The 26232-nt window shown below is 45.8% G+C and overlaps 1 protein-coding gene across 1 annotated transcript in view; it reads right to left on the reverse strand.

The window, feature by feature from the left end:
* Positions 1-26232, reverse strand: part of LOC144693409 (cytosolic phospholipase A2 zeta-like) — a 139331-nt gene that overhangs the window by 12801 nt on the left and 100298 nt on the right. The window contains exons 9-11 of the mRNA XM_078563289.1: positions 5806-5920; positions 4284-4421; positions 2595-2702 (exon numbers count right to left, since the gene is read on the reverse strand). Coding sequence (XP_078419415.1) covers positions 2595-2702; positions 4284-4421; positions 5806-5920 — 361 coding nt within the window. The remainder of the gene's footprint in view (positions 1-2594; positions 2703-4283; positions 4422-5805; positions 5921-26232) is intronic.

Below are 26232 nucleotides of genomic sequence, written 5' to 3' on the forward strand. Positions count from 1 at the left end.
AATAAATACTTTGCATCAGTCTTCATGGTAGAAGACACTAACAGCATACCAAAAATACTAAATAAACATGGGGCAAAAGGTGGGGAGGAAATAAATATAATAACCATTAGAGAAAAAGTACTAGGGTAACTAATGGGGCTAAAGGCCGCTAAGTCACCTGGACTTGATGGGTCGCATCCTAGGATATTAAAAGAAATAGCTGCAGAAATAGTGGATGCACTGGCAGAGTCCTTAGATTCTGGAAAAGTCCCAGAGGTTTGGAAAATTGCCAATGTAACACCCTTATTCAAAAAGGGAGGGAGACAAAAAACAGGTAACTCTCGGCCAGTTAGCTTAACATCTGTCATTGGGAAAATGTTTGAGTCTATTATAAAGGATGTAATAGCAGAGCATTTAGAAATGAATAACCTTACCAAGCAGAATCAGCATGGCTTCATTAAGGGGAAATCATGCCTGACAAATTTATTTGAATTCGTTGAGGAGGTAACAAGCAGGATGGATAAAGGGGAACCAGTAGATGTAATACATTTAGATTTCCAAAAGGCGTTCGATAAGGTACCACACATAAGACTACATAAAAAGATAACAGCCCATGGTGTTGGAGGTAGTATATCAGCATGGATAGAGGACTGGCTAATAGAAGCAGAGTTGGGATATTGGGGGCATTTTCAGGATGGCAACCTGTAACTAGTGGAGTGCCACAGGGATCAGTGCTGGGGCTACAATTATTTACAATATATATTAATGACTTGGATGAGGGAAATGAATGTACTATTGCCAAGTTTGCGGATGACACAAAAATAGGTGGGAAGGCAAGTGGTGAAGTTGACACAAAGACTCTACAGAGGGATATAGACAGGTTAGGTGAGTGGGCAAAAACGTAGCAGATGGAATATAATGTGAGAAAGTGTGAGGTTATGCACTTTGGCGGGAAGAATAGAGGAGCTGCATATTATTTAAATGGAGAAAGACTGAAGAAAGCTGCAGCACAGAGGGATTTGAGGGTCCTCATGTGTGAATCCCAAAAAGCTAGCGTACAAGTTCAGCAGGTAATAGGTAAGGCAAATGGAATGTTGGCCTTTATTTCAAAGGGAGCGGAGTATAAAAATAGGAAAGTCTTCTAAAGCTATACAAGGCACTAGTTAGACCACACCTAGAATACTGTAAACAGTTTTGGTCCCATTATCTAAGGAAAAATATACTGGCATTGGAGGCAGTCCAGAGAAGGTTCACTGGGTTGACCTTGGGGATGGAGGGATTTTCTTATGAGGGGAGGTTGGATAAGTTGGGCCTGTACTCAGTGGAGTTTAGAAGAATGAGAGGCGACCTTATTGAAACATATAAGATTCTTAGGGGGCTTGACAGGGTAGATGCTGAGAGGTTATTTCACCTTGTGGAAGAGTCTAGGACCAGAGGGCATAATCTCAGAGCAAGGGGACGCTTATTTAGAACAGAGATGAGGAAGAATTTCTTCTCTAAGAGAGTAGTCAATCTGGAATTTTTTACCGCAGAAGGTTGTAGAGGCTGGGTCACTGAGTATATTCAATGCTGAGATAGACAGATTTTTAATCAGTATGGGAATCAAGGGTTATGGGGAAAAGGCAGGAAAGCGGAGTTGAGGATTATCAGATCAGCCATGATCTCTTTGAATGGCGGAGCAGACTTGATGGGCTGAATGGCCTACTTCTGCTCCTACGTTTTATGGTCTTAGTGCCTTAATATTAACCAAGGGAAATGGGGCCAGTTGGGAAGGTCATTGGTCAACAGTTTAGTGGGAACAGAATTGTCTGAGAAGCAGGTGAGTCTCATAGACAAGATGAGCCCAGAGAGGGCATAGGGAATGATCAGAGAGAAAAATGCAACTTCAGAGCTAGGGTAGTGGTGAATGTTTGGTTTGTTGGGCTGGAGGGAAGGGAAAGAGGTGGCAGAGGTAACTGAATAGATGGTCTGAATCTTAGTGACAAGTCCATGATCTCCTTGCATCTGTCATAGACTGGTTAGAATTGCAGAATGGTTACAGCACAGGAGGCCATTCGGCCTGCCGTGTCTATGCCAGCTCTCTGCAAGAGTAATTTACCTAGCACCACTCAACCATCCTTCCCTCGCAGCCCTGCAAATTTCTCCTGTTCAATTAATGATCCAATTATTGTTGGAGGTGAGGGTGGAGCTAGGGAGCAGGGAAAAGGGTTGCAGTGGGTAAGAAAGACCAGGGTTTATCCTTGCATTTTAGGGTGATCCTAGACTAATGAGCAGTTTTGGCTGAGGAGAACAGGACCTGATGGCACTTTACTTGACCCAGCCAAAACTAGCAATGAAGGTCTAAACCAGCTGTCCATCATAAATGCTCAAGTCTGAGCCCACTGGACTTAAGGGAGCTGAAGACAGATGGGGGCTGTACCAGGGTGAGAAGGGGTAAGAGTTTTATGAGGAAAAAGGACACCAAAGGCACCCCAATCAATCATAAGTCTTATGGCTTATGAGCCATTTGTGTCAAAGAAAGACTTGCTGCAGCTCTGACATTAATTCTGTACAAAAGGCAGGGCTGGGCAGGAAATTATTGGCTTTTGTTATAAAACAAAGAGACAAATTGGTACCTGTTATCCCGATAGCATCCTGTAAGCTCTGCATCCAGGTGTTGGAGGTGTCGACCATCTCCCTCAGGATCTCCTCCAGGTTTGCTGCAAAAGCACTACCCCACTGGCCTGCACAGGAATGAGTACAATCATTTTCATTGTTTCCCTTTTTCCAGTTGCTTAGATCCTCCACCTCCAGCAAGGGTGAAGAATTCTCCCTCCCCCACTGAGGGGGAAGATTAACCCCCATCCCGAGGATGCAGAAACCATCCCAACCTCCCAGCAAGGGTACATAATCACTCGAGAATCCACACCCTCCCCCAGAATGCAGACTTACCTCTACAAGAATGTAGAAACCCAACTAACTCAGCCCGAGTGAGGTAGAGGGTGCAGACCTCCCACTGTTCCAAGGGTCCAAGTACAAGCAGTGGTGCAATACACCATCTGGGGACTTACTCAAGCAGCCATTCTTCATTGGTGAAATTGCCAGAATGTGTGAACAAACCTCACACTGTCAGTCTGGGCATTGGATACTGATCAGGACTGACAACCTTGAATGTATTTCTCTACCACACTCCTCCCCCACACCAAACATTGCTCCAGGGGCACCCAACTCCAACTTTATCTCCTCTAATCTTGCCTAAAATCAGCTAACACAACACAAACCAAGTAAATATTAATCTACATACAAAGCAATATAAATATAAATTACTTCCCCAGAGCAGTCATTACTCCCCATGGGGAATTTGGGCCCATTAAAGAAAGGGGGGGAGGGGGGATGGTGTTGTAGTGGTAATGTCACTGGAATAGTAATCCAGAGGCTCAGTCTAATTCCCTGTGGGAACACAGGTTCAAATCCTACCATAGCAGCTGGGTCAATTTAAATTGAATAAATAAATTTTGAATTGAAAGTTAGCCTCTGTAATGATGACCTTGAAATCATCACTGATTATTGTAAAAACCCATCTGGTTCACTCATGCCCTTCAGGGAAAGAAATCTGCTGTTCTTACCTGGTCTGTCCTGCATGTGATGTGAGACCCACAGAAATGTGGTTGACTTTTAACTGCTCTCTGAAATGACCTAGCAAGTTATTCAGTTCAAGGGCAATTAGAGATGGACACCAAATGCTGGCCTTAATTGCCAGCAAGCCCACATTCCATGAAAGAATAAAGAAAAAAAAAGATGCAAGTGATACCACAATGGATAATAAGGAAACAGCAGGCTTGTTAAATTGATACTTTGCATTGTTTTCACAATAGAGGAAGATGACTAATTTGGAACCTAAAACTGTCAAAAATAAGACACCTATTGGAATTAATATAAGGAAGAAAATGGTAATGGAGAAAATAATGGGACTTAAGATAGACAAATCTCTAGGATCTGGATTGTTTCCACGCCAGGGTATTAAAAGAAACAGGTGGAAAAACTGTAGATGCCTTTGCCACAATTTTCTAAAGCTCTCTGAACTGTGCCTTTGGATTAGAAAATTGCAAATGTCACTCTGTTGTTGAAGATAGGAGGGAGAAAACAAGAAACTACAGACCTGTCAGTTTAACAGGCTCAAGGGATTGACTTCCCTATTTCTGTTCCTACGTTCCTTCTTAACACACTATAGCACATATTTCCCAGAGCAGTCAGTACCCTCAATGTAACTCATAAATACATTTGCACTATTATTTTAGGACTTCAGATTTTGTTGTGAATTGTACCTTGTAAGAAGCTGAGTCTTATCTCTGGGCATTTCTTTATCAGGTATCCCATGAAGAACCTGCTTCCAAAATGCTGAATGGGGATGTAAGCTCCATATTTTGGAAATCCAGCTTCATAAGGAGTGTACTCAAACCATTCTGCAAAAAACAGAAGATTCTGCTTTATGTTGGCTTGTGGTCTTCTTAATAGAATTATTACACCAGATAGCATTCCATATTGAAATGGAAGGACTATTTTCACACAGCCCTGAAGCCCTAAAATGCTTAGCTCACGAAATAGCAATGGCTAATGTTCCTCGGCAGAATGAGACATCAAGGTGAGGCGAGAGTGCTTAGGAATAGCACTCTTTCCACTTTGGTCACTCAGCATCACATACTTCCAGTCGTTAACTGCAGAGTAACAGCAACTCTATCCCATAACCAAAAGGCCAATGCATAGCCCTGTCACGTGATGATGCCTACGTAAGAAATCATACTGGAATCGTCTGAATATTATTCAAATGCTGTCAGGGCATTATTCTGATGATAAGATGGATAGGCAAGTGTATTGTGGTATAATCCACCTGCATAGAAAGCTTACAGTGTGCAGTGCACCAACTGCAAACCACCACAACAGAAAATGTACATAGATAATAACTGCATTCTCCCTGCAACATCAATAGGGCTCCCTTAGTATGCATTCTATGTACCCCATGGCAAGAGGCAGTTTCTCATAGTGAAAATTCCCACCCCAACATACCTAAATGAAGCCTCAAACTCCAAACTGACTGGCTCTCAGTTCGAGAGGTACCTGTTGAGTTATAGGGCAGACTTTCTCGAATGTAGAAATTTTGCAGCTATTTGGCTGCAGCAGCAGCACACCTTCCTGTTCAATCTTCCCGAAGATGGCCAATTAAGAACGTGCCTCCAGGATCGCTGCCCGATTAGGGACAGTGGTTGACTTGAGGAGACGGGAGATCGATTCAGCACACTCCATTGCAAGGGTGGTCGGCAGCCTTCACTCTGTCTGCAGTGAGAATGGTCTTGAGGTGAATACAGCAGGATTGTCGCAATGGAAGTGCGATCAATCTGATAGGAGCTGCTGCCATTGCAGCACCCCCAGCAATATTGGAGACATCAGTCCACAAGAGCTCATCATACAATGGCAAGCCTCTGTCAGCGGAAGACATCAGCTTTGCCATTTTTTTGCTGTTAAAGATTAGTAGGCTTTGAACTCTCACACCACACTGACCTCCCACTGTGCAGCTGCCTCCTCTGAGTTGCTGAGGTCTTGGCACAGCATGGGGCCCATGTGATGCTGGGAAAATTGCAATGTCTGTGGAAGTCTACAGTTAATTGCCTTATTATCTAATTAAATTGACTTCCCTTACCAGGCGCTTGCTGGCATTATTCAGCCCATCCCTGGGAAAAGCAGCCAGAGGTGGGAACACATTGGCAAACTGGCCTGGTGCATTTTGCTCTAATTTTGATGCCCCCGTCACCTCCAAAGGCCGGGTAGAAACGCCCACCATAAGAACTGTACCTCCAAAATGTCTAGCGCTGAGGTCCGACCTCACGTTAAGACTGGCGTAGATTGGATATGGGTTCTGTCCCCTCCTCACAGCTCTCTGCTGGTCTGACAGCTTGGTTTTATTCTCCTAAAAACAAAGACATTACTTTAAGCATTTCATACACCCTTGCTCATTTAGTATTTAAAACACCTACTGTCTTTGTTGGGTAAAAAGCAACAAACATTTTTTATTGGCAGTGAATGCTACTTTTTGGGAGTATTGATACACAAGAGAGAGTGACACTAGCTTAGCAACAGTTGGAGAGATAGAGATCAACCTAGTAACAGTCAGTGCAAGACCTTGAGAATGGTCCAAACAATAACAAAACAAGGACACTTAGACTTATGCGCTTAGTTGACAATGTCGATGGCCTTTGATCCACATAGGTCGCAGAAAAATGTAAACTTGTGTGCTAAGGATAAGCATGTTCTGGCTTATGCAGAATTTAGCAAGACATTGCTATATAAGGCAATGCTAGCTACAGTTTGATTAGAATAGCCTAAAAGCCATTTTCCCTTGGTTCAAGAGACATAAGCAATACATACCTACATTCAAGTGTGTCCTAGCTGTGAACAATATTCTGTTTGTAAATTACTTTTTATGCTGAAGTTAAAAAGTAAAGTGACTAACTTCAGAACTACTCAAGTGAACAGCAAGAAGATTACATAACCAAGGCCAGACAAAAGCAAAGCTTTTGAGATCTTCAAGTCTGGATAAGGGGGTGTTTCTGGAGTTTAACCCCCAAAGGCACTGGTAAGTTTCCATTACTTTCCAAGTTGGGACTACGTTACCCATTAGTGCACTGGTAGAATCAATGAAGGACAGCAAGTGATAGAAATCGAGGCTATCCAGATGGTTTCAAAGACCAATTGCACATATCAGGCTTACTCACCACTAACTTCTTTCACCTAGATCTTTATCTAAAAGAGGCATGTGGATACCATGACGCTGATCCCACTTCTAGGAAGTTGATTACCAGGCCAGGGGTAGCTGGAGCCCTCTCTTCCTTGATTCCTTTTTTGGTATAATCCACCTTAGCTGGCTAGAGGTTCTGAACCATATGCGTAAACAGTTTGTGCACTAGTACCATATGCTGCATTGGGATGAGATGAGAAAACCCATTCTTGGTGTGATCCTTTATCCAAACTAAAGCTGCAAATCATCAGAATTTCCAGATATTGATATGAGTTACTAACTGGAACAGGTGCCCCTTGTACCATATCACGTTGGTCTACCCAGGCCTCAAGATCTTAAGTAAAATAGTGAAAATGCCAGAAATTCAACTGCACAAAGTGTCAATTCATTCAGAAATGCCTGCCACAGACCGATGGAACAAAGCTACATTATACTACAAAGTTCATTATAGTCCTAGAGAAAAGAACCTGCCTTTCCTACCTAGTCTATTCTCCATCTGATTTCAGTGGTTGACATTCTGTGGTTGACTGGATTTTAATGCATAGATGTAATGGGACAGGCGGAGGTTCTGATAGTGCGGAAAATCCAAAAGTAAGTGCAATGCGTCTGCCGGCAACTTTTTAAGCTCAGCCACCTCTTTAGCATTTTCTTTCTGGGTTTGCTGACCAATTAGCACCAGTATGGATGACATGAACTCAACTCCATTATTTAAAGGAACATTCCAAACACGCAATAAAAACAGAAAATGCTGGAAAAACTCAGCAGGTCTGTCATCATCTGTGGAGAGAGAAACAGAGTTAATGGGCAGAATTTTATGGCTGACAGGTGGCGGAGCCCACACGTCAGCGCTTAAAATGTCGCGCGTTGACGTCGCGCAAGCGTCCTGACGTTAGCGTGTGGCATCGCGATATTTAGGTGGGTGGGCGCGCTATGAAGCACGACCCGTGCCCGCTATTAATTAAAGGGCTTGTTAAGGCCCTTAACTCGGCAATTGATGCCGATTTTGAGGAGCCCGTGCAATCTTCGCCTCGGCGCACGGGCCCAATGGGCAGGCGGATAACTGATTTTTTAACAAACCTCACCCATGGGCGGGATATGTGAGCTCAGAGGGGTTGTTAATGTTTTATCTGAAGTATTTAATGCAGAAAGTGTTTTAACCTTGCCTGTGTGATTGTTAGCAGTTCAGATCGATTTCTAATAGCTTTCTCCGTACTTTGAAGCTTCAGCTAAGCAGTCTTCAGTCAGGAATCTTTATCGGGCCTGCAGCTTTCCGGAGGCCTCCATTTAGCCTGGGTATGGGTTCTGACATCTCCACTGGAGGCAGCTCCTCTGAGGAGGAAGGGAGGGCTAGAATAAGGAGGAGGCCAGGAGTGGACAATCAGCCTCCAGGAGAGCCACCTTTGGGAGGCCTGGTGCAGGCACAAGGGGCGCAGGGCCAAGAGGTTGTCCAAGGTGGAAGGGGCCGCAGAAGATGCCACTGTCCTGCTGCCAGGGTATACAGGCGGCGAAGCAGCTACCTCAATATGACTGAGGTGCAGTGCCGAAGGAGGCTCCGACTTAAAGGGGGACAGTCAACTATATCTGTCAGATGATTGGCCCTAAGATCTCCCCTAACTGTGTGGGTGGACACCCCATGCCAGCGGCTCTGAAGGTCACAGTTGCCCTCTATTTCTATGCATCTGGCTCCTTCCTTCTTCTGGCTCGGTGGGTGATCTTTGCAGTGTCTCCCAATCAGCTGTCCACACTTGTGTCAAGCAGGTTATAGACACTCTGTTCAGACGGGCATTGACCTTCATCCACTTCCGCTGCGACCAGGCAAGTCAGGCACAGCGAGCCAGAGGCTTTGCGGCCATTGCTGGCTTCCCCTGCGTCCAGGGTGCAACAGACTGTACACGTGGCCATCAAGGCACCAGCAGGTGAGCTTGGTGCCTTCGTCAACAGGAAGGGCTTCCACTCCATGAACGTGCAGATAGTGTGTGATCACAAGATGCAGATTCTGCAAGTTTGTGCAAGGTACCCAGGCAGCTCCCACGACGCCTACAAATTCAGACACTCCCAGGTACTGGCGCTCTTCAGTGCTCTGGCTCGGCTGGATGGTTGTCTGACGAGTGACAAGGGTTATCCCCTCAGAAGGTGGCTCATGGTGCCTCTCCACCATCCAAGAACAGAAGCTGAGGAGCGCTACAATAGGAGCCACGGCACAAGGGCTGTGGTGGAGAGAGCCATCGGTCTTCTCAAGCTGCACTTCCATTGCCTGGACTGTTCAAGGGGTGCACTCCAGTACCCCCCAGATCGCGACTCTGTGATAGTTGGAGCATGCTGCACTCTGCACAATCTTTCGCTGGAAAGGGGGGATGCAGTTGACGATGAAGACCTTGATGCAGTGGATGAGGCTGCACATGATGAATCCAGCAATGGCTCAGAGGATGAGGAAGCACAGGGCAATGATGAGGGGCAGCACACCGACCTACTACTACACCAAGGAGGCAGGGACATCTGGGACACTTTAATCCAACAAACCTTCAGCTAGCTCCACACACATGGATCAGCAGGACCTGCATTGCCTGGCGCTTCCACACGTGGCACTTAGGTGCTACATCTTCCACTTCATCAGCTGCAACTAAGGGCTTAGTACAGAAACATCAATGTCCACTCAAACACTCATGATATGTCTGTGAAACATACAAATTCAGCACAAAGGAAACACTCTCAGCCATGGTCAAAAAAGTGGACTTTATTGCCACCAAAATAAAGCATAAACGTCGCTCTGACACACATAATGATATATTCCCTAATCTAGGGCCAACACAAAATCACCAGTGACATACCCATGGAGTGCCTAACGTGCCTTATGCTTACGTTTGCAGGTGCTACGTCTGGGTGCCGTCCCATCGCTCGGAGTGGCTTGTGAGACAGCCTGCTGACTCTGCTGTCCTGTTCCTCGATGATCTTGGCGACTGTCCTTTGGCCCGTGGAGCCTGTGCTGGCCCCGCCTGGGAGGGAGTGGCCAGTTTCAGAACTGGCACCTCCCCAGTTGTCGCAGCCTCAACAGATGCAACGGTCACTGGCAGAGGGGCAGAGGAGCTGCTGCCCTCATCCGGAGTGCCCTGAGAGGAGCTCGCAGCGACGACAGGCAGCTGCTGCGCCGATGTGAGGTCACATTGGACCTCCCTGCTCACCACAGATGGATGGGCATTGAGTGGCAACACTTGGTGCGAAGAACATCTCCCACATTGTGAATGACCACCTGTGGCCATTATTAGCGCTGTGAGAGCTTGCAGGTCAGAGTGTAACCCAATCAGAAGATTCTCAATCCGCTGGAAGCTCCTCTCCATGAGAGTCGCCAATCTCTCAATGGAGGAAGCCTGAAGCTCTGTTCTGAGGTTCATGCCATCACTGACACTCTGCCTGAATTCCTCCAACACAGAGACCAAGTGAAGCACGCCCTCATGCAACACTGTCAGATGCTCCCCTGCACCCTTCCGCTTGTCCTGCAGCGGCTGCATGGCTGACGTCTCCAGAGGCACATCATCACTGCTGGACTCAGCATGTGCCTCGTCTCCTGCAGTCCTCCGGCTGCTGGCGCCATCGGCACTCTCTGTCCGTGCCATCTCCTCCAGCGATTGTGAAGTGCCCTCTCCACTGTGCCCCGGGAAACTAGCTGACGTCATAATCCCCACTGAAGTGTTTGTTGTTGCGCTGGTGCCTGGCTTGCTGAAAGGATGTGATGCAAGTTGCAAGTATTGGCCCTCAGGTGTGGAGGGGGGCGCTCTGGACTTCTTGGTGGCGACCGTGCGGTGGTGATGCTGAAATTTACAACAAGGACAGTGCATCAGTTGGCGTTCAGTCAGTAACATCTTTCATCCCCTTCCACCCCCAGCCTCATAAGTCGCTCACCCTTCAAGAACTTAAGGAGACGAACATCGGTGGGGTGGTAAATAGTCAAGAGGAGGCCCAAACATTACACGCGCATACAGACAGGCTGGTCACATGGAATGTTATGTGGATAAGTGTGCGGTTAAGCACTTGGGCAAGACAAGCAAGGTACGGGAATACATGAGTAATGGTAGGACCGTGGGAAGTCACGACAATTACAGGGACCTTGCTGGGCAGACCCGTTAAGGTAGCAGAACAGGAACATAAGGCGTTTAACAAGGGCGAAGCCAGACTTGCCTTTATTAGCCGAAGAATAGAATGTAGGAAAAGGGAGGTCATGTTGCAAGTGCAGAAAACGCTGTCGAGGCCACATCTACACTTCTGCGTTCAGTTGTGACCTGCACTTCATGGGGGCGCTGGCATTGGAGTGGGGAGAGTGCAGAGGTTCCTGACCTGGATGCATGCCGGCCTGGAGAGTTGGAGTTATGAGGAAACATTGCAAACACTTGCGACATTTGCCGTGGAGCACAGGAGATTGACAGGTCACATTATTGACCTTCATACCGTTATGAGGGGCATAGAATGGGTGGACAGAAGGCAACATTTCCCCTTGGCGCAGGGATGACTAACATGGTGGCATTTATTTAAGTTGAGTGCCATGAGGTTGACAGGTGAGGTGCTGAGGACCTTTTAGACAGAGTAATGTGGGACGCAGTGGCTGAAAGGGTGGTGGAGGTACAAACCCTCCCAAGATGCAATAAGTCTTTGGATGTGCAGCAGCGATGCCATGGCATGTTAGGCCATGGGGATAGTGGTCACAAATGGGATAAGGCGACTTTGGAAGGTGCTAGAGTCGCGCATCCTCAAGGGGCCGAGGAACCTTTGTGTATGACCCACACGTCTGACTGTATCAGTCTATGAATGAGCAGTTTTGCTGCATTAACGATTGCAGCAATCATCAGTGCTCTGGATGGTGGGGAGACAGAGTGGATGGGACTGTGGCCCTCAAATACCTGGCCGCTACACCCCAGTCTCGCCGACACCTGCCGACCTAGCCCCCTGCCTCCTCCCCAGCTCCATGGCCTGCTCCTCATAAGTGGTGAGGTGCTGCAGCACAGCGTGCCCACCACCAGTCCGTTGACACTCCCGGCTATTGTTCTCAGTTTTTGCCTGCAGAACAGAGAAGAGCATTTATTGGGGCTGATTGCTCATGTACTCTACACGCACACGCCGCACCCCAACCACAGTGGCCCATCTGAAGCCTCCAGCGGCTCCTGTCCACACTACTGGTGATCAGTCCCCAGAAGATAGTACGGCTGCTCCCAACCCCCTCCCCCAACGGCCACCTTGGACACATTCGGCATCCATCACTTTGAATAACACACGGGTCTTAGCACCCATGGCATGGAGGCGCAACTAGTTGTGGCACCGAGGCCAGCAGATGGCTCTTGGCCACGACACCTTGAGGCTCCCCTTCCACCATCTTATCACCATCAATAAGACACGTGTTAGAGTTCTGAGTATGTGTCCAGCTGTCTCCCCTGCAGGTTGCCCCCAGACTACTCAAATGCGACAAACACCAACATATGCTGTGGGGAGAACCCATATTCTCATCAACCACTATGGCTGATGTAAGCATGGTCACTATCTGTTTTCCCACCAGCGTGTGCCAAATGCCCAATGCAGTAACAACACTAAAACGTTGTGAGGGGGGTGTGTGTGTGTGCGGGGGCCTCAAAGGCTAAAATGGCCAAGGCTGACATGGTACTCAGCCTTCCAGAGCACAACAAATCACACAACAAATCATTGAAGCGCTTGTGGCACTGCGTTCCGGTGCACCGCACAGCATCTTGAGAGCTAACAGCCTCCGCCACCTCCTTCCCCGCCTGCCTGGTCATGTGGGGGGCCCTCCTCCTCCCATCCTCCAGAAACAGCATCTCCCGATGGTTTGACACCTCTTCCAGGAGGACAGCAAGGCAGGCATCGGAGAACCGAGGGGCACAGTGGCCCCCCCGCTGGCCTACCCTGCAGCTTGTCCCCCTCCTCCTCCTCTGCTCTCACCTCTTGTGGTGCCCGGTCGCTGGCCATGGTGATTAGACTAAAGGAGGCTGCCTGGCCATTCTTTATACAGACTGCCGGTTCCCCATTGGAACCGGCGGTCTGAACACGCCTGCTGCCGATTTAATTTTCTTGCTGAACACGGGAGCCTGAAACGCGCTGGGCGGGCCTTAATTGGCCCATCCGCGCAAAATGGTGGCACGGCCCATTTCGCCGGCGGGGATCGCCCGCTGATTCGGTCGGGCCCGCCCACCCAGCAAACACAAAATTCAGCCCAATGTGTCAAGTCTGTATGACCCTTCTTTAAAGCTCTGAAGAGTCCTGGTGTGCCTGGGAGCTGAAGGTAGGGCCTACCAGTTACTTGGTAACAGAATTAAATAACACATGGCCAATGGCATACAACACTCACTCATGTTGACTTAATGTCAGCAGCCAGTGAAATATGATCATGTGCTTAACGACAATGCCAAGCATTCTTACCTTCATAGTACTTATTCATGTCTTTTTCTTCCACTGGGCCGTTACATTTCCAGCAGGTGGTGGTCCAGGTTGTCCATGATGACAACTCACAGATGCTACCCAGGCCATGGTGAAAAGCAGGTAATTCAGGCACCAGAAGGCTGTCTGTACTGAAAGTTGATAAGGCACCAGGACCAGATGAGATGCATCCAAGGACACTGAGGGAAGTGAGAGTGGGAATTGCAGAGGCACTGGCCATAATTCTTCAGTCTTCCTTGGGCTCAGGGGTGCTGCTAAGGGACTGGAGAGTTGTAAATGTTACACCCTCGTTCAAAAAAGGGTGTAAAGATAAGCCCAGCAATTACAGGCCTGTCAGTTTAACTTCTGTGGTGGGAAAACTTCTAGAAACAATAATTTGTGACAAAATTAAGAGTCATATGGACGGATGCAGGTTAATTAAGCAAAGCCAACATTAATTTCTTAAGGGGAAATCGTGTTCAACTAACTTGCTGGAGTTTTTAAAGAAGTAACAGCGATGGTTGATGAGGGCATTGCTGTTGATGTAGTGTACATGGACTTCCAAAAGGCATTTGATACACACAACAGACTTGTGAGCAAAGTATAGCTGATGGAATGAAAGCGACAGTAAGCAACATTGATGTGAGATCGGCTGAGTGACAGGAAACAGAGAGTAGTGGTTAATGGATGTTTATCGGACATGAGGGTGATTTGTAGTGGAGTTCCCCGGGGGTTGGTGTTGGAAGCCTTGCTTTTCCTGATATAAATGACGTAGACCTTGGTGTACAGGGCACAATTTCAAAATTTGCAGATGATATGAAACTTGGAATCACTGAACTGTGAGGAGGATAGTGTAGAACTCCAAAAGAACATAGACAAGTTTGTGAAATGGGTGGACAAATGGCAGACAAAGTTCAATGTGGAGAAATTTGAAGTGATTTATTTTGGTAGGAAGAAGATTGAGACTCTGTTTCCATTGCCTTTTGAGGAAGAGAGTTCCAAAGACTCATGACCCTCTGAGAGAAAAATTTTCACCTCATCTCTTTCTTAAATGAGCGACCCCTTATTTTTAAACTGCGACCCCTAGTTCTAGATTCTTCCACAAGAGGAAACATGCTCTCCAAATCCACTCTGTCAAAACCCATCAGGATTTTAAAGGTTTTGATCAAGTCATCTCTTACTCTTCTAAACTCCAGTGGATACAAACCAAACCTGTCCAACCCTTCCACATAAGACAACTCGCCCATTCCTAGTATTAGTCAAGTAAACCTTCTCTGAACTGCTTCTAACGCATTTACATCTTTCCTTAAATAAGGAGACCAATACTGTACACAGTACTCCAGATATGGTCTTACCAGTGCCCTGTCCAACTGAAGCATAGCCTCCCTACTTTTGTACTCAATTCCCCTCGCAATAAACGATAATATTTTGTTAGCTTTCCAAATTACTTGCTGTACTTGCATTCTAACCTTTTGTTATTCATGCACTAGGATACCCAGATGCCTCTGAATCTCAGAGCACAGTAATCTCTCACCATTTAGAAAATATGCCTCTTTTTTAATTCTTCATGCCAAAATGGACAATTTCACACTTGCCCACATTATATTCCATTTGCAAGATCTTTGCCCACTTACTTAACCTATCTATGTCACTTTGTAGCCTCCTATGTCTTCTTCACAACTTACTTTCTGACCAATCTGTGTGTCATCTGCAAATTTAGCAACCATGTCATCTGTCTTCATCCAAGTTATTGGTATAGCTTATAAAAAGTTGAGGCCCCAGCACTGATCCCTCTGGCACACCACTCGTTTCATCCCACCAACCAGAAAAAGATCCATATATGGCTACCCTCTGTTTCCTGTTAGCTTGCCTATCTTCTATCCATAACAATATGTTACCTCCTATACCATGAACTTTTATTTTCTGTAATAACCTTTGATGTGGAACCTTACCAAATGCCTTCTGGAAATCTAAGTACAGTACATCCACCAGTTCCCCTTTATCTATAACAGATGTGACTCCTTCAAAGAACTCCAATAAATTGGTTACACATGATTTCCCTTTCACAAACCCATGTTGACTCTGCCTGATTGCCTCAAACTTTTCTAAGTGCCCTCCTATAACATCTTTCATAATAGCTTCTAATGTTTTCCCTATGACAGATGTTAGGCTAACTGGCCTGTAGTTTCCTGCTTTCTGTCTCCCTCTCTTTTAGAATAAAGGAGTTACATTTGCTATTTTCCAATCTAATGGAAGCTTCCAATTTTGGAAAATGAAAACCAATGCATCAACTATTTCATTAGCCTCTTCTTTCAAGACCCTAAGATGAAGTCCATCAGGGCCCGGGGATTTGCAGCTCCAACAATTTCTCAATACCACTTCTCTGGTGATTGTAATTTTCCTGAGTTCCTCCCTCCCTTCCATTTCCTGATTTACAGCTATTTATGGGATGTTACTTGTATCCTCTATAGTGAAGACTGATGCAAAATTCCTGTTTAATTCATCTGCCGTCTCCTTAATTCCCCAGACACATTCTATAAGACCAACGCTCACTTTGTTAACTCTTTTCTTATTAAATATCATTAGAAATTCTTACTATCCGTCTATATATTTTCAGCTAGCTTTCTCAGGTACTCTACATTTTCCCTCCTTGTTAATCTTTTTGTCATTCTTTGCTATTCGTTATATTCTGTCCAATCTTCTGCCCTGCCACTCTATCTTTGCTCAATTATATGCTTTTTCTTTAAGCCTGATACTGTCTTTAACTTTTTTAGTTAACCACGGATGACAGGTCCTCCCCTTGGAAGTTTTCTTTCTCATTGGAATGTATATATTCTGCATATTCTAAAATATTCCTTTAAAAGTCTGACATTGCATCACTATGGACCTATCCTTTAACCTCATTTGCCAGTTCACTTTAGCTAGCTCAGCTATCATGCCCTCATAATGTCCTTATTTAAGTTTAAAATGCTAGTCTTGGACCCATTCTTCTCTCCCTCAAACTGAATGTAAAAGTCAATCATATTATGGTGCGGTGGAAGCAGGTTCAATTGAGGCCTTCAAAGGGGAAATAGACTGTTATCTGAAAAGGAAGAATGTACAGGGTTATGGGGAGAAGGTGGGAGAATGGCACTAAGTGAATCGCTGTTTTGGAGAGCTGCTGCAGACAATGGGTCGAATGGCCTCCTGTACTGTAACAATTCTGTGATTCTGTGAATATTTATGTAGCCCAAATAGAAACAGAAATTTAACAATCTAACTGTAACACACCCACGTGCATAACCTTGTTAACTTGCAACTACATATCTTTACTCTCCCTTTTCTTACCACTGCTACGTATTGCAACCCCTGTGGTTTCTCCAGAGGTTGGGCAGATTGCTCAGATCCCTGCTCTGATTGCTGAGATGCTCCTAACAGATATCTTCTGGGTTTTGGACCGTGTGTGGGTCCCTCCAGGGTCAGCTCCACCTGCACCTGTGCAGGGGCAGACTCAGCCATTGAGACACTAGTGGGGAGATCGGGATTTCAGCTGAGTTCCCATCTCTTTTCACCATCATCAAGCTCACAGCCCTGCTGCACTTTCGTGCTAGCAATGAGCTGGAGAATACTTTGTTCAAGGTCAGTGCGGAGATGAGTTTTTTTTATTCATTCATGGGATGTGGGCTTTGCTGGCTAAGCCAGTGTTTATTGCCCATCCCTAGCTGTCCTTGAGGTGGTGGTGATAAACCAAAGTTAATGCATCATTCATTCTAAATGATGTGCCTTTCAGAATGTGCAATCAATTGGTGAATGCCCTCATGCACCTGTGTGATCGTCACATTTGATGCTGCAAGCAGTTGGCCATTTTTTCCATGGAAGAAGACATTGTCGCACTGCTCTGAAATTATACCACTTATTTCTGAGACGGACTCCTCCAATCACCCTGACTGTGTGCTTGGAATGTTTGTTTTTTTAAAGAATCACAAAATTGTTATGGCGCAGGAGGAGGTCATTTTGCCCATCGTGTCCGCACTGGCTCTCTGAATGACCAACTCACCTAGTGCCATTCCTCCACCTTCTCCCCATAACCCTGCACATTCTCCTTTTTCAGATAGCAGTCTAATTCCCTTTTGAATGTTTCGGGTAGAACCTGCCTCCACCAAACTATCAGGCAGAGCATTCTAGACCTTAACTACTTGCTGCATGAAAATGTTTTTCCTTATATAACTATTGCTTCTTTTGCCAAATACTTTTAATCTGTGCCCTCTTATTCTTGATCCTTTCATGAGTGGGAAGAGTTTCTCCCTATCTACTGCATCCAGACCCCTCATGATTTTGAATATCTTCATCAAATCTCTCTCGTCCTTCTTTTCTCTAAGGAAAACAGTTCTAACTTCTCCAGTCTATCTTTGTAACGGAAGTTCCTCATCCCTGGAACCATTCTTGTGAATCTTTTCTGCACTCTCTCCAATGCCTTCACATCCTTCCTAAAGTGCAGCGCCCAGAACTGGCAATACTCTAGCTGAGGCAGAACTAGTGTCTTACAGAAATTCAACATAACCTCCTTGCTCTTGTACTCTATGCCCCTATAAATAAAGTATAGGATACTTTGTGCATTGCTAACCACCCTCTCAACCTGTCTTGCCACCTTCAATGACCTATGCACATATACACCCAGGTCTCTTTGCTCCTGCATCTCCTTTAGAGTTGTATCATTTATTTTATATGGTTTCTCCATCTTCTTCCTACCAAAATAAATCACTCCATATTTTTCCGCATTGAGCTAACATCTGCCACCTGAACCAACATCTGTCACCTGTCAACCCATTCCACAAGCTAGTTTATGTTCATATGAAATTCTACACTATCCTCCTCACAGTTCACAATGATTCCAAGTTTCATATCATCTGCAAATTTTGAAACTGTGTCCTGTACACCAAGGTCTAGGTCATTTATATCAAGAAAAGCAAGGGTCCCAACACTGACCACTGAGGAACTCCATTACAAACCTTCCTCCAGTCGGAAAAACATCCAATAACCATTACTCTCTGTTTCCTGTCGCTCAACCAATTTCATATCCATGTTGCGACTGTCCCTTTCATTTCATCAGCTATAACTTTGCTCACAAGTCTGTTATGTGGCACTGTACGCTTTTAGAAGTCCATGTACACTACATCAATAGCATTACCCTCATCAAGCTCTACAAAAAACTCAAGCAAGTTAGTTGAGCACGAAAACAAAAACAAAACTACCTGGAAAAACTCAGCAGGTCTGACAGCAGCTGCAGAGAGGAACACAATTAACGTTTCGAGTCCGTATGACTCTTCAACAGAACTAAGGAAAAATAGAAAAGAGGTGAAATATAAGCTGGTTTAGGCAGGGGGGGTGGGGGGGGGGTGGGACAGGTAGAGATGGATAGAGGGCCAGTGATAGGTGGAGATAACCAAAAGATGTCATAGACAAAAAGACAAAGAGGTGTTGAAGCTGGTGATATTATCTAAGGAATGTGATAATAAAGGTACAGATAGCCTTAGTGGGGGTGGGGTGGGGGGAAGGGATCGAAATAGGCTAAAAGGCAGTGATAAAACAATGGATGGAAATACATTTAAAAATAATGGAAATAGGTGGGAAAAGAAAAATCTATATAAATTATTGGAAAAAAGGGGGATCGGAAAGGGGGTGGGGATGGAGGAGAGAGTTTATGATCTAAAATTGTTGAACTCAATATTCAGTCCGGAAGGCTGTAAAGTACCTAGTCGGAAGATGAGGTGCTGTTCCTCCAGTTTGCGTTGAGCTTCACTGGAACAATGCAGCAGGCCAAGGACGGACATGTGGGCATGAGAGCAGGGTGGAGTGTTGAAATGGCAAGCGACAGGGAGGTCTGGGTCATGCTTGCGGACAGACCAAAGGTGTTCCGCAAAGCAGTCACCCAGTCTGCGTTTGGTCTCTCCAATGTAGAGGAAACCACATTGGGAGCAGTGAATGCAGTAGACTAAATTAAGGGAAGTGCAAGTGAAATGCTGCTTCACTTGAAAGGAGTGTTTGGGCCCTTGGACGGAGAGGAGAGGAGAAGTAAAGGGGCAGGTGTTGCACCTTTTGCGGTTGCATGGGAAGGTGCTGTGGGAGGGGGCTGAGGTGTAGGGGGTGATGGAGGAGTGGACCAGGGTGTCCCGGAATATGTGTTTGGGTGGTGGCATCATGCTGGGGTTGGTGGAAATGGCGGAGGATGATCCTTTGAATGCGGAGGCTGGTGGGGTGATAAGTGAGGACAAGGGGGACCCTATCATGGTTGTTATGAGGGCCCTGTCAACCACCTTGGGTGGAAAACCTCGGTTAAGGAAGAAGGAAGACATGTCAGAAGACCTGTTTTTGAAAGTGGTATCATCAGAACAGATGCGACGGAGGCGAAGAAACTGAGAGAATGGGATGGACTCCTTACAGGAAGTTCATTACAAGCCTACCGACTCCCACAGCTACCTCGACTACAGCTCCTCCCACCCCGCTTCCTGTAAGGAGTCCATCCCATTCTTAGTTTCTTCGCCTCTGTCGAATCTGTTCTGATGATGCCACTTTCAAAAATAGTTCCCCTGACATGTCTTCCTTCTTCCTTAACCGAGGTTTTCCACCCAAGGTGGTTGACAGGGCCCTCAACTGGTCCGGCTCATCCCCCGCGCATCCGCCCTCACGCCTTCTCCTCCCTCCCACAACTATGAAAGGGTCCCCCTTGTCCTCACTTATCACCCCAACAGCCTCCGCATTCAGAGGATCATCCTCCGCCATTTCCGCAAACTCCAGCATGATGCCACCACCGAACACGTCTTTCCTTCACCCCCCCCACCGGCGGCATTCCACAGGGATCGTTCCCTCCGGGACACCCTGGTCCACTCCTCCATCACCCCCTACACCTCAACGCCCCCCCACAGCACCTTCCCATGCAACTGCAGAAGGTGCAACACCTGCCCCTTTACTTCCCCTCTCCTCACCATCCAAGGGCCCAAACACTCCTTTCAAGTGAAGCAGCATTTCACTTGCACTTCCCTCAATTTAGTCTACTGCATTCGTTACTCCCAACGCGGTTTCCTCTACATTGGAGAGACCAAATGCAGACTGGGTGACTGCTTTGCAGTACACCTTCGGTCTGTCTGCAAGCATGACCCAGACCTCCCTGTCGCTTGCCATTTCAACACTCCACCCTGCTCTCATGCCCACATGTCCGTCCTTGGCCTGCTGCAATGTTCCAGTGAAGCTCAATGTAAACTGGAGGAACAGCACCTCATCTTCCGACTAGGTACTTTACAGCCTTCCGGACTGAATATTGAGTTCAACAATTTTAGATCATAAACTCTCTTCTCCATCCCCAGCCCCTTTCTGATCCCCCTTTTTTCCAATAATTTATATAGATTTTTCTTTTCCCATCTATTTCCATTATTTTTAAATGTATTTCCATCCATTGTTTTATCTCTGCCTTTTAGCCTATTTCGATCCCTTCCCCCCACCCCACCCCCACTAGGGCTATCTGTACCTTTATTATCACATTTCTTAGATAATACCACCAGCTTCAACACCTCTTTGTCCTTTTGTCTATGACATCGTTTGGTTATCTCCACCTATCACTGGCCCTCCATCCAGCTGTACTTGTCCCACCCCCACCACCCCCCTCCTTAAACCAGCTTATATTTCACCTCTTTTCTATTTTTCCTTAGTTCTATTGAAGAGTCATACGGACCCGAAACGTTAACTGTGTTCCTCTCCGCAGATGCTGTCAGACCTGCTGAGTTTTTCCAGGTATTTTTGTTTTTGTTTTGGATTTCCAGCATCCACAGTTTTTTGCTTTTATCTTAGTTGAACACGATTTTCCCTCAAGGAATCCATGTTGGCTTTGCTTTATTAACCTGCATCTGTCCATGTGACTCTCAATTTTGTCACAAATTATTGTTTCTAGAAGCTTTCCCACCACAGGAGTTAAACTGACAGGCCTGTAATTGTTGGGCTTATCTTTACACCCTTTTTTGAACAAGGGTGTAACATTTACAATTCTCCAAGTCCTCTAGCAGCACCCCTGAGTCCAAGGAAGACTGAAGAATTATGGCCAGTGCCTCTGCAATTTCCACTCTCACTTCCCTCAGTGTCCTTGGATGCATCTCATCTGGTCCTGGCGCCTTATCAACTCTCAGTACAGACAGCCTTTTAGTCTCTGAATTACCTCGTTTTCACCATGGCCTGGTAGCATCTTCTTCTTTGGTAAGGGCAAATGCAAAATATTGATTTAATACCTCAGCCATACCCTCTGCTTCCATCTGTAAATCCCCTTTTTGTTCCTAATCGGCCATACACCTTTTACCATCTTTTTACTATTAAATGCCTACAGAAGGCATGGGATTCCCTTTTATGTTGGCTGCCAGTCTCTTTCCATACTCCCCCTTTGCTTCTCTTAGTTGCTTTCTCACCTCCCCTCTGACCTCTATAGTTAGCCTTTTTCCCAATTGTATTTTCTACCTGACATCTGTCATAAGCACACTTTTTCTTCCTTATCTTAATTTCTATCACTTTTGTCATCAAGGGAGCTCTGGATTTGTTTGCCCTACTTTTCCCTTCTGAGGGAATATATCTTGACAGTGCCCGAATCATTGCTTCTATGTTCAGTTACCGTTTTTCCTGCCAATCTTTGACTCTAATTTATTTGGCCCAGATCCATTCTTACACCATTGAAGTTGGCTTTCTCCAGTTAATTATTCTTATTCTGGTTTGTCTGTTTCCATAGTCAGCCTAAACCTTATGATACAATGATCACTGTCCTCTATGTGTTCTCCTACTGACAGTAGATCCAGTTGGCCCACCTCATTCCCTCGAAACAGGTCTAACAGTACCTCCTTTCTTATTGGTCTGGAAACTTACTGCTGTAGAAAATCTTCCTGAACACAGTCTAGGAACTCCTGCTCTTGTCTGCCCTTTACACAACTTCTCACTCTGTTTTCAGATAATTAAAGTCCTCCATTATAATTACTCTATAATTTTTGCACTTATCTGTAATTTCCTTGCAAATTTGTTCTTCTACATCCTTCCCACTGATTGATGGTCTGTAGACCGCACCAAACAATGTAATTGCACCCATTTTTGTTCCTTAGCTCTAGCCAAATAAATTCTGTCCGTTACCTCCTGGGATATCCACTTTCTCCAGCACTGCGATACTCTCCTTAATCAATACTGCCACCACTCCCCCTTTTCTTCCTTTCCTGAACACTTTGTACCCAGGAATATTTAACACACAGTCCTGCCCTTTATTGAGCCAGGCCTCTGTTATAGCCACAACATCATATTTCCACATGGCAATCTGCACCTGTGATTCACCAATCTTATTTACCACGGTCTGTGCATTCACATATATGCACAGTAGCCTTATTTAGACTTTATTACTTTTCCCTTTACTTTGACTCCACCTATTAATTTACTATTCCCTATTCTAGTGCACACTCTCCCACTGTTATGTTGCATTGGTATTCCTCTCTGATATTATCTCCTGGTTCCCATCCCCTGCCAAGTTAGTTTAAACCCTCCCCAATTGCATTAGAAAAATCACCCTGCAAGTAACTTAATCTTGGCTCTATTTAGGTGCAATGCATCCAGCCTGTACAGGTCCTATTCTTCCCAGAGCCGGTATAATGTCCCAAGAATCTAAAGCCCTCCCTCCTGCACCATCTTTCCAGCCACGCACTCATCTGCTTTATCCTCCTATTTCCATACTCACTTGCGTGTGGTACTGTGAATAATCCAGAGATTACTACTTTTGAGGTTCTGCTTTCTGATTTCCTACCTAGCTCCTTAAACTCTGACTGCAGGACCATATCCCGCTTTCTGCCTACATTGTTGATTCAGTGACATCCTTGACCCTGGCACCAGGGAGGCAACACACCATCCTGGATTTACGTCTGCAGCCGCAGAAACACCTGTCTATTCCCCTAGCTATTGAATCACCTTTCACTATTGTTCTTCCAGTCTTCCCTATAACAACACCCGCCCCCCCTCCTCAACCCCTGTACAGCTGAGTGACCCTTGATCCCATGGACTTGGCTCTGGCTCCACTCTCCAGATGAACCATCACTCTCATCAGTATTCAGAAATGAATACTGGTTAGAGAGTGGGATGCACCCTGGAGTTTCCCGCTGTAGTTGCCTGTTTCCATTTGACTGTCTGGTAGTCACCCATTCCCTCTCTCCCTTCATATTCTTAATCATAGAGCCCCGCCATGTCTCCGAAGTCTCTGGTTCTCTCTCTCTCGCTCCTTTAAGCCCCGCTGTGCGCTGTGTCTCTGAAGTGTCTCTCTCCCTCTCCTTTAAACCCTGTTGTGTCTCTTTTTCATCAATTTTCAGTGTTTTGCATTCTTAGTTGCTGGCTGGCAAGTGGCCCTTTTAGTTGCATGAGGACATGTGGGAAATCATGAATTGACATCGAGCAATGAGGTGCTGTGAAAGGGGAGGGGTTCAGTTGTTTGCCTGATTACTTTGAGTTAATGCTATTGGGGGGTCAGAGGGGGACAAAAGTGGCTTTTGCAAGTGATGGGTCCAGAAGTGATCCTTGAAACAATGAGGTCATCCAGGACAGCAATGTGTGCTGCTGGTGGTACATTGCTTGTATCTCCTTCCATCTCCTTGCTTTTGTTCCCCTCCTCCCCTTCCTTGGCATTGTCCAAAGAGGCTCTGTGCCTTGTTCCTCCTACAGGTCCAAGCTTCACTGCTGCACAATGTTATGCAGAGTCCAGCGCACCACGACCGATGTTTCTTCTAATCTGTGCGGGTGTGTGTTCACACAGCAATCAGAATATACCATATACCACAAACAGGCCATGCAAAAGCTGCGGTCCTTTTAAGATGAGCATATGTGTGGCCACACAACAATCTTAAAGGGACCACTTAGGGCAAAAAATGGGCCTCTTACTATGAAGGAAAATTCGCAGGAACACTGACCGCAACCATTCTGCAGACCCTGGTGGTGCATACTAAAGGGCACAACTTCATCATGCCGATGGTTTGTTTGATGAATGTCTGGTGGTCATATGGCATTGATTGTGCTTCATTCTTTAGGTTTCTGAGAGGTGTCATCAGCCAAGTTTTAAGCAGGTATCCTTTGTCTTTGAGCTCCCAGGTGGTAACGCTGCTTCGAGATGTGAAGAGATTAGGGAAGGTGGACTGCTTCAGGACAAAAACATCATGGCAGCTGTCAAGGAATCTTGTGCATGCCTGTATAAAGACCTTTTTATGGCTGGGTACCAGCTGTACATTGATGGAGTGGAAGCCCATGCAGTTGAGTACTCCTGGGTGACCAACATGCAGCTACTAACACCCTGCACCTGTGGGACACCAGATAGAACCGGAAACCCAAGCGATCGGTTATCCAGGTTGATGTCAATGCAGGGAAAGTTGACATAACTTGGCAAACAAGCCATCTGTTACTGTCTTACGCATTTGACTGCTGCCAACTGCAAGATTCTGCAAATGTCTCTCGCAGATCCCTGGAAGAATGCAGAAGCAAAAAAAGAAGGTTGAGGGCAGTGATGGCTTTGACAACCATTGGTAAAGTATTGCCACCAGGTGCAGTTGGCCACAGGTCTGGTTCCAGCAGGCTCCAAATGCCCATCAGCATCTGATGCGACACCCTGAACCCCCTGAGACACTGGTGTTTTGACAAGTCGAGGAAGCTTATCCTTTGCCTGTTGCCATATGCACAACTCTCTGCTGATTCCCTCTCCCCTGTGGAGCCGCAGGTCTGAGAGCAGATGGCTGTTGCTGCTGATCATCTTGGTCCTCATTTGAGGTCCAATGTAACACAGCATAAAAGGTACCCATGCTGATCTGATAGAACACAGCTCCAAAGTGCAGATCAGACAGATGACATCTCTGAAGTCATGAAACCTCTAAAGTGTGTAATCTCCAAAGTTTTAAAGTAATACCTCAGGAAAAGTAGTGTAAACAAACCCATCCATGCAAGAAGGCAGCTATCAGTACTGAGTATTTATTGACTGAGGGACTGTAGCACTGTCAAAAGTGATGTTTTTCAGATGAAACTGAACACCAAGGTCCCATATGCCCTCTTGGATGGAAGGAGATATAATTATTCTGCAACCAACACTTAACAACAAATGATCCCTGGTTGTTCATGTAATTTCTGCTTGTGGTAACTTGCTGTGTTCCAATTGGCTGTGTGTTTCCTCCAAGACAACATGATCATGTATTTCAAAAGTACTTAGCAAAGTAAAGCACTTTGAGATGACCGGAGGTTGTAAAGGGAACTAAGTAAATGTAACTTCTTTCTTTAATAATTTGGTGTTTAATTTCACTAAGAATTTCCTGAGCCTCACAAGGAAGAGGCCACAGATTGTTTACCAGGATCTGAAATGGTCTGGTGGAATGTGTCTGCGAAGATCTCGTGGAAAATTCTATAGAGATGTGTCTGCCCTTTGTCACTGCGCAATGAGTGTGAGATCATGTAGGCAAATCTTCTGCTTGGATTCAAGAATGGATTAAATGGCAACAACAGTGTTGGTTCCAACCACTTCACTGCTTAATTTCAATCTCATTCCAAATCAAAGCAGTACATTTTCATATGGTACAGAATGATCTCAGGGTTATGAGCCATGGCTAGCGGCAGGGCCAGTGAATGTTCGGTGGTGATGGCGGAAGAGCTAGAACCTTGAGGGACAATGGCTGCTTACAAGCTGAGGACACTGCAGATAAAGGACTTATGTTTCCTTTAAGCACTCATCAGGAAGGCAACTGGAAACCACCTTATGTATTCTCTCCCTAGCTATATTGCTCATTGAAGTTGAAAATGGGCGGTTGTTACATGCAAGAGGAAAGTGCAGGATTATGAGGTATGGAGAAATGAGCAGAAGATCTGCCCTTGGTACTACACCACCACAGAATGACCAGAGGTGAGGGAACTGATAGAGTAATAGTTTTTTATATTTGTTCTTGGGATGTAGGCATTGCTTGCAAGGCCAACATTAATAGCTCATCTCTAACAGTCCTTGGGAAGGTGGTGAGCTGCATTCTTGAACCACTACAGTCCATGTGATGTAGGTACAACCACAGTGCTGTTAG

Source organism: Cetorhinus maximus, chromosome 18, assembly GCF_964194155.1.
Source record: "Cetorhinus maximus chromosome 18, sCetMax3.hap1.1, whole genome shotgun sequence".
NCBI lineage: Eukaryota > Metazoa > Chordata > Chondrichthyes > Lamniformes > Cetorhinidae > Cetorhinus > Cetorhinus maximus.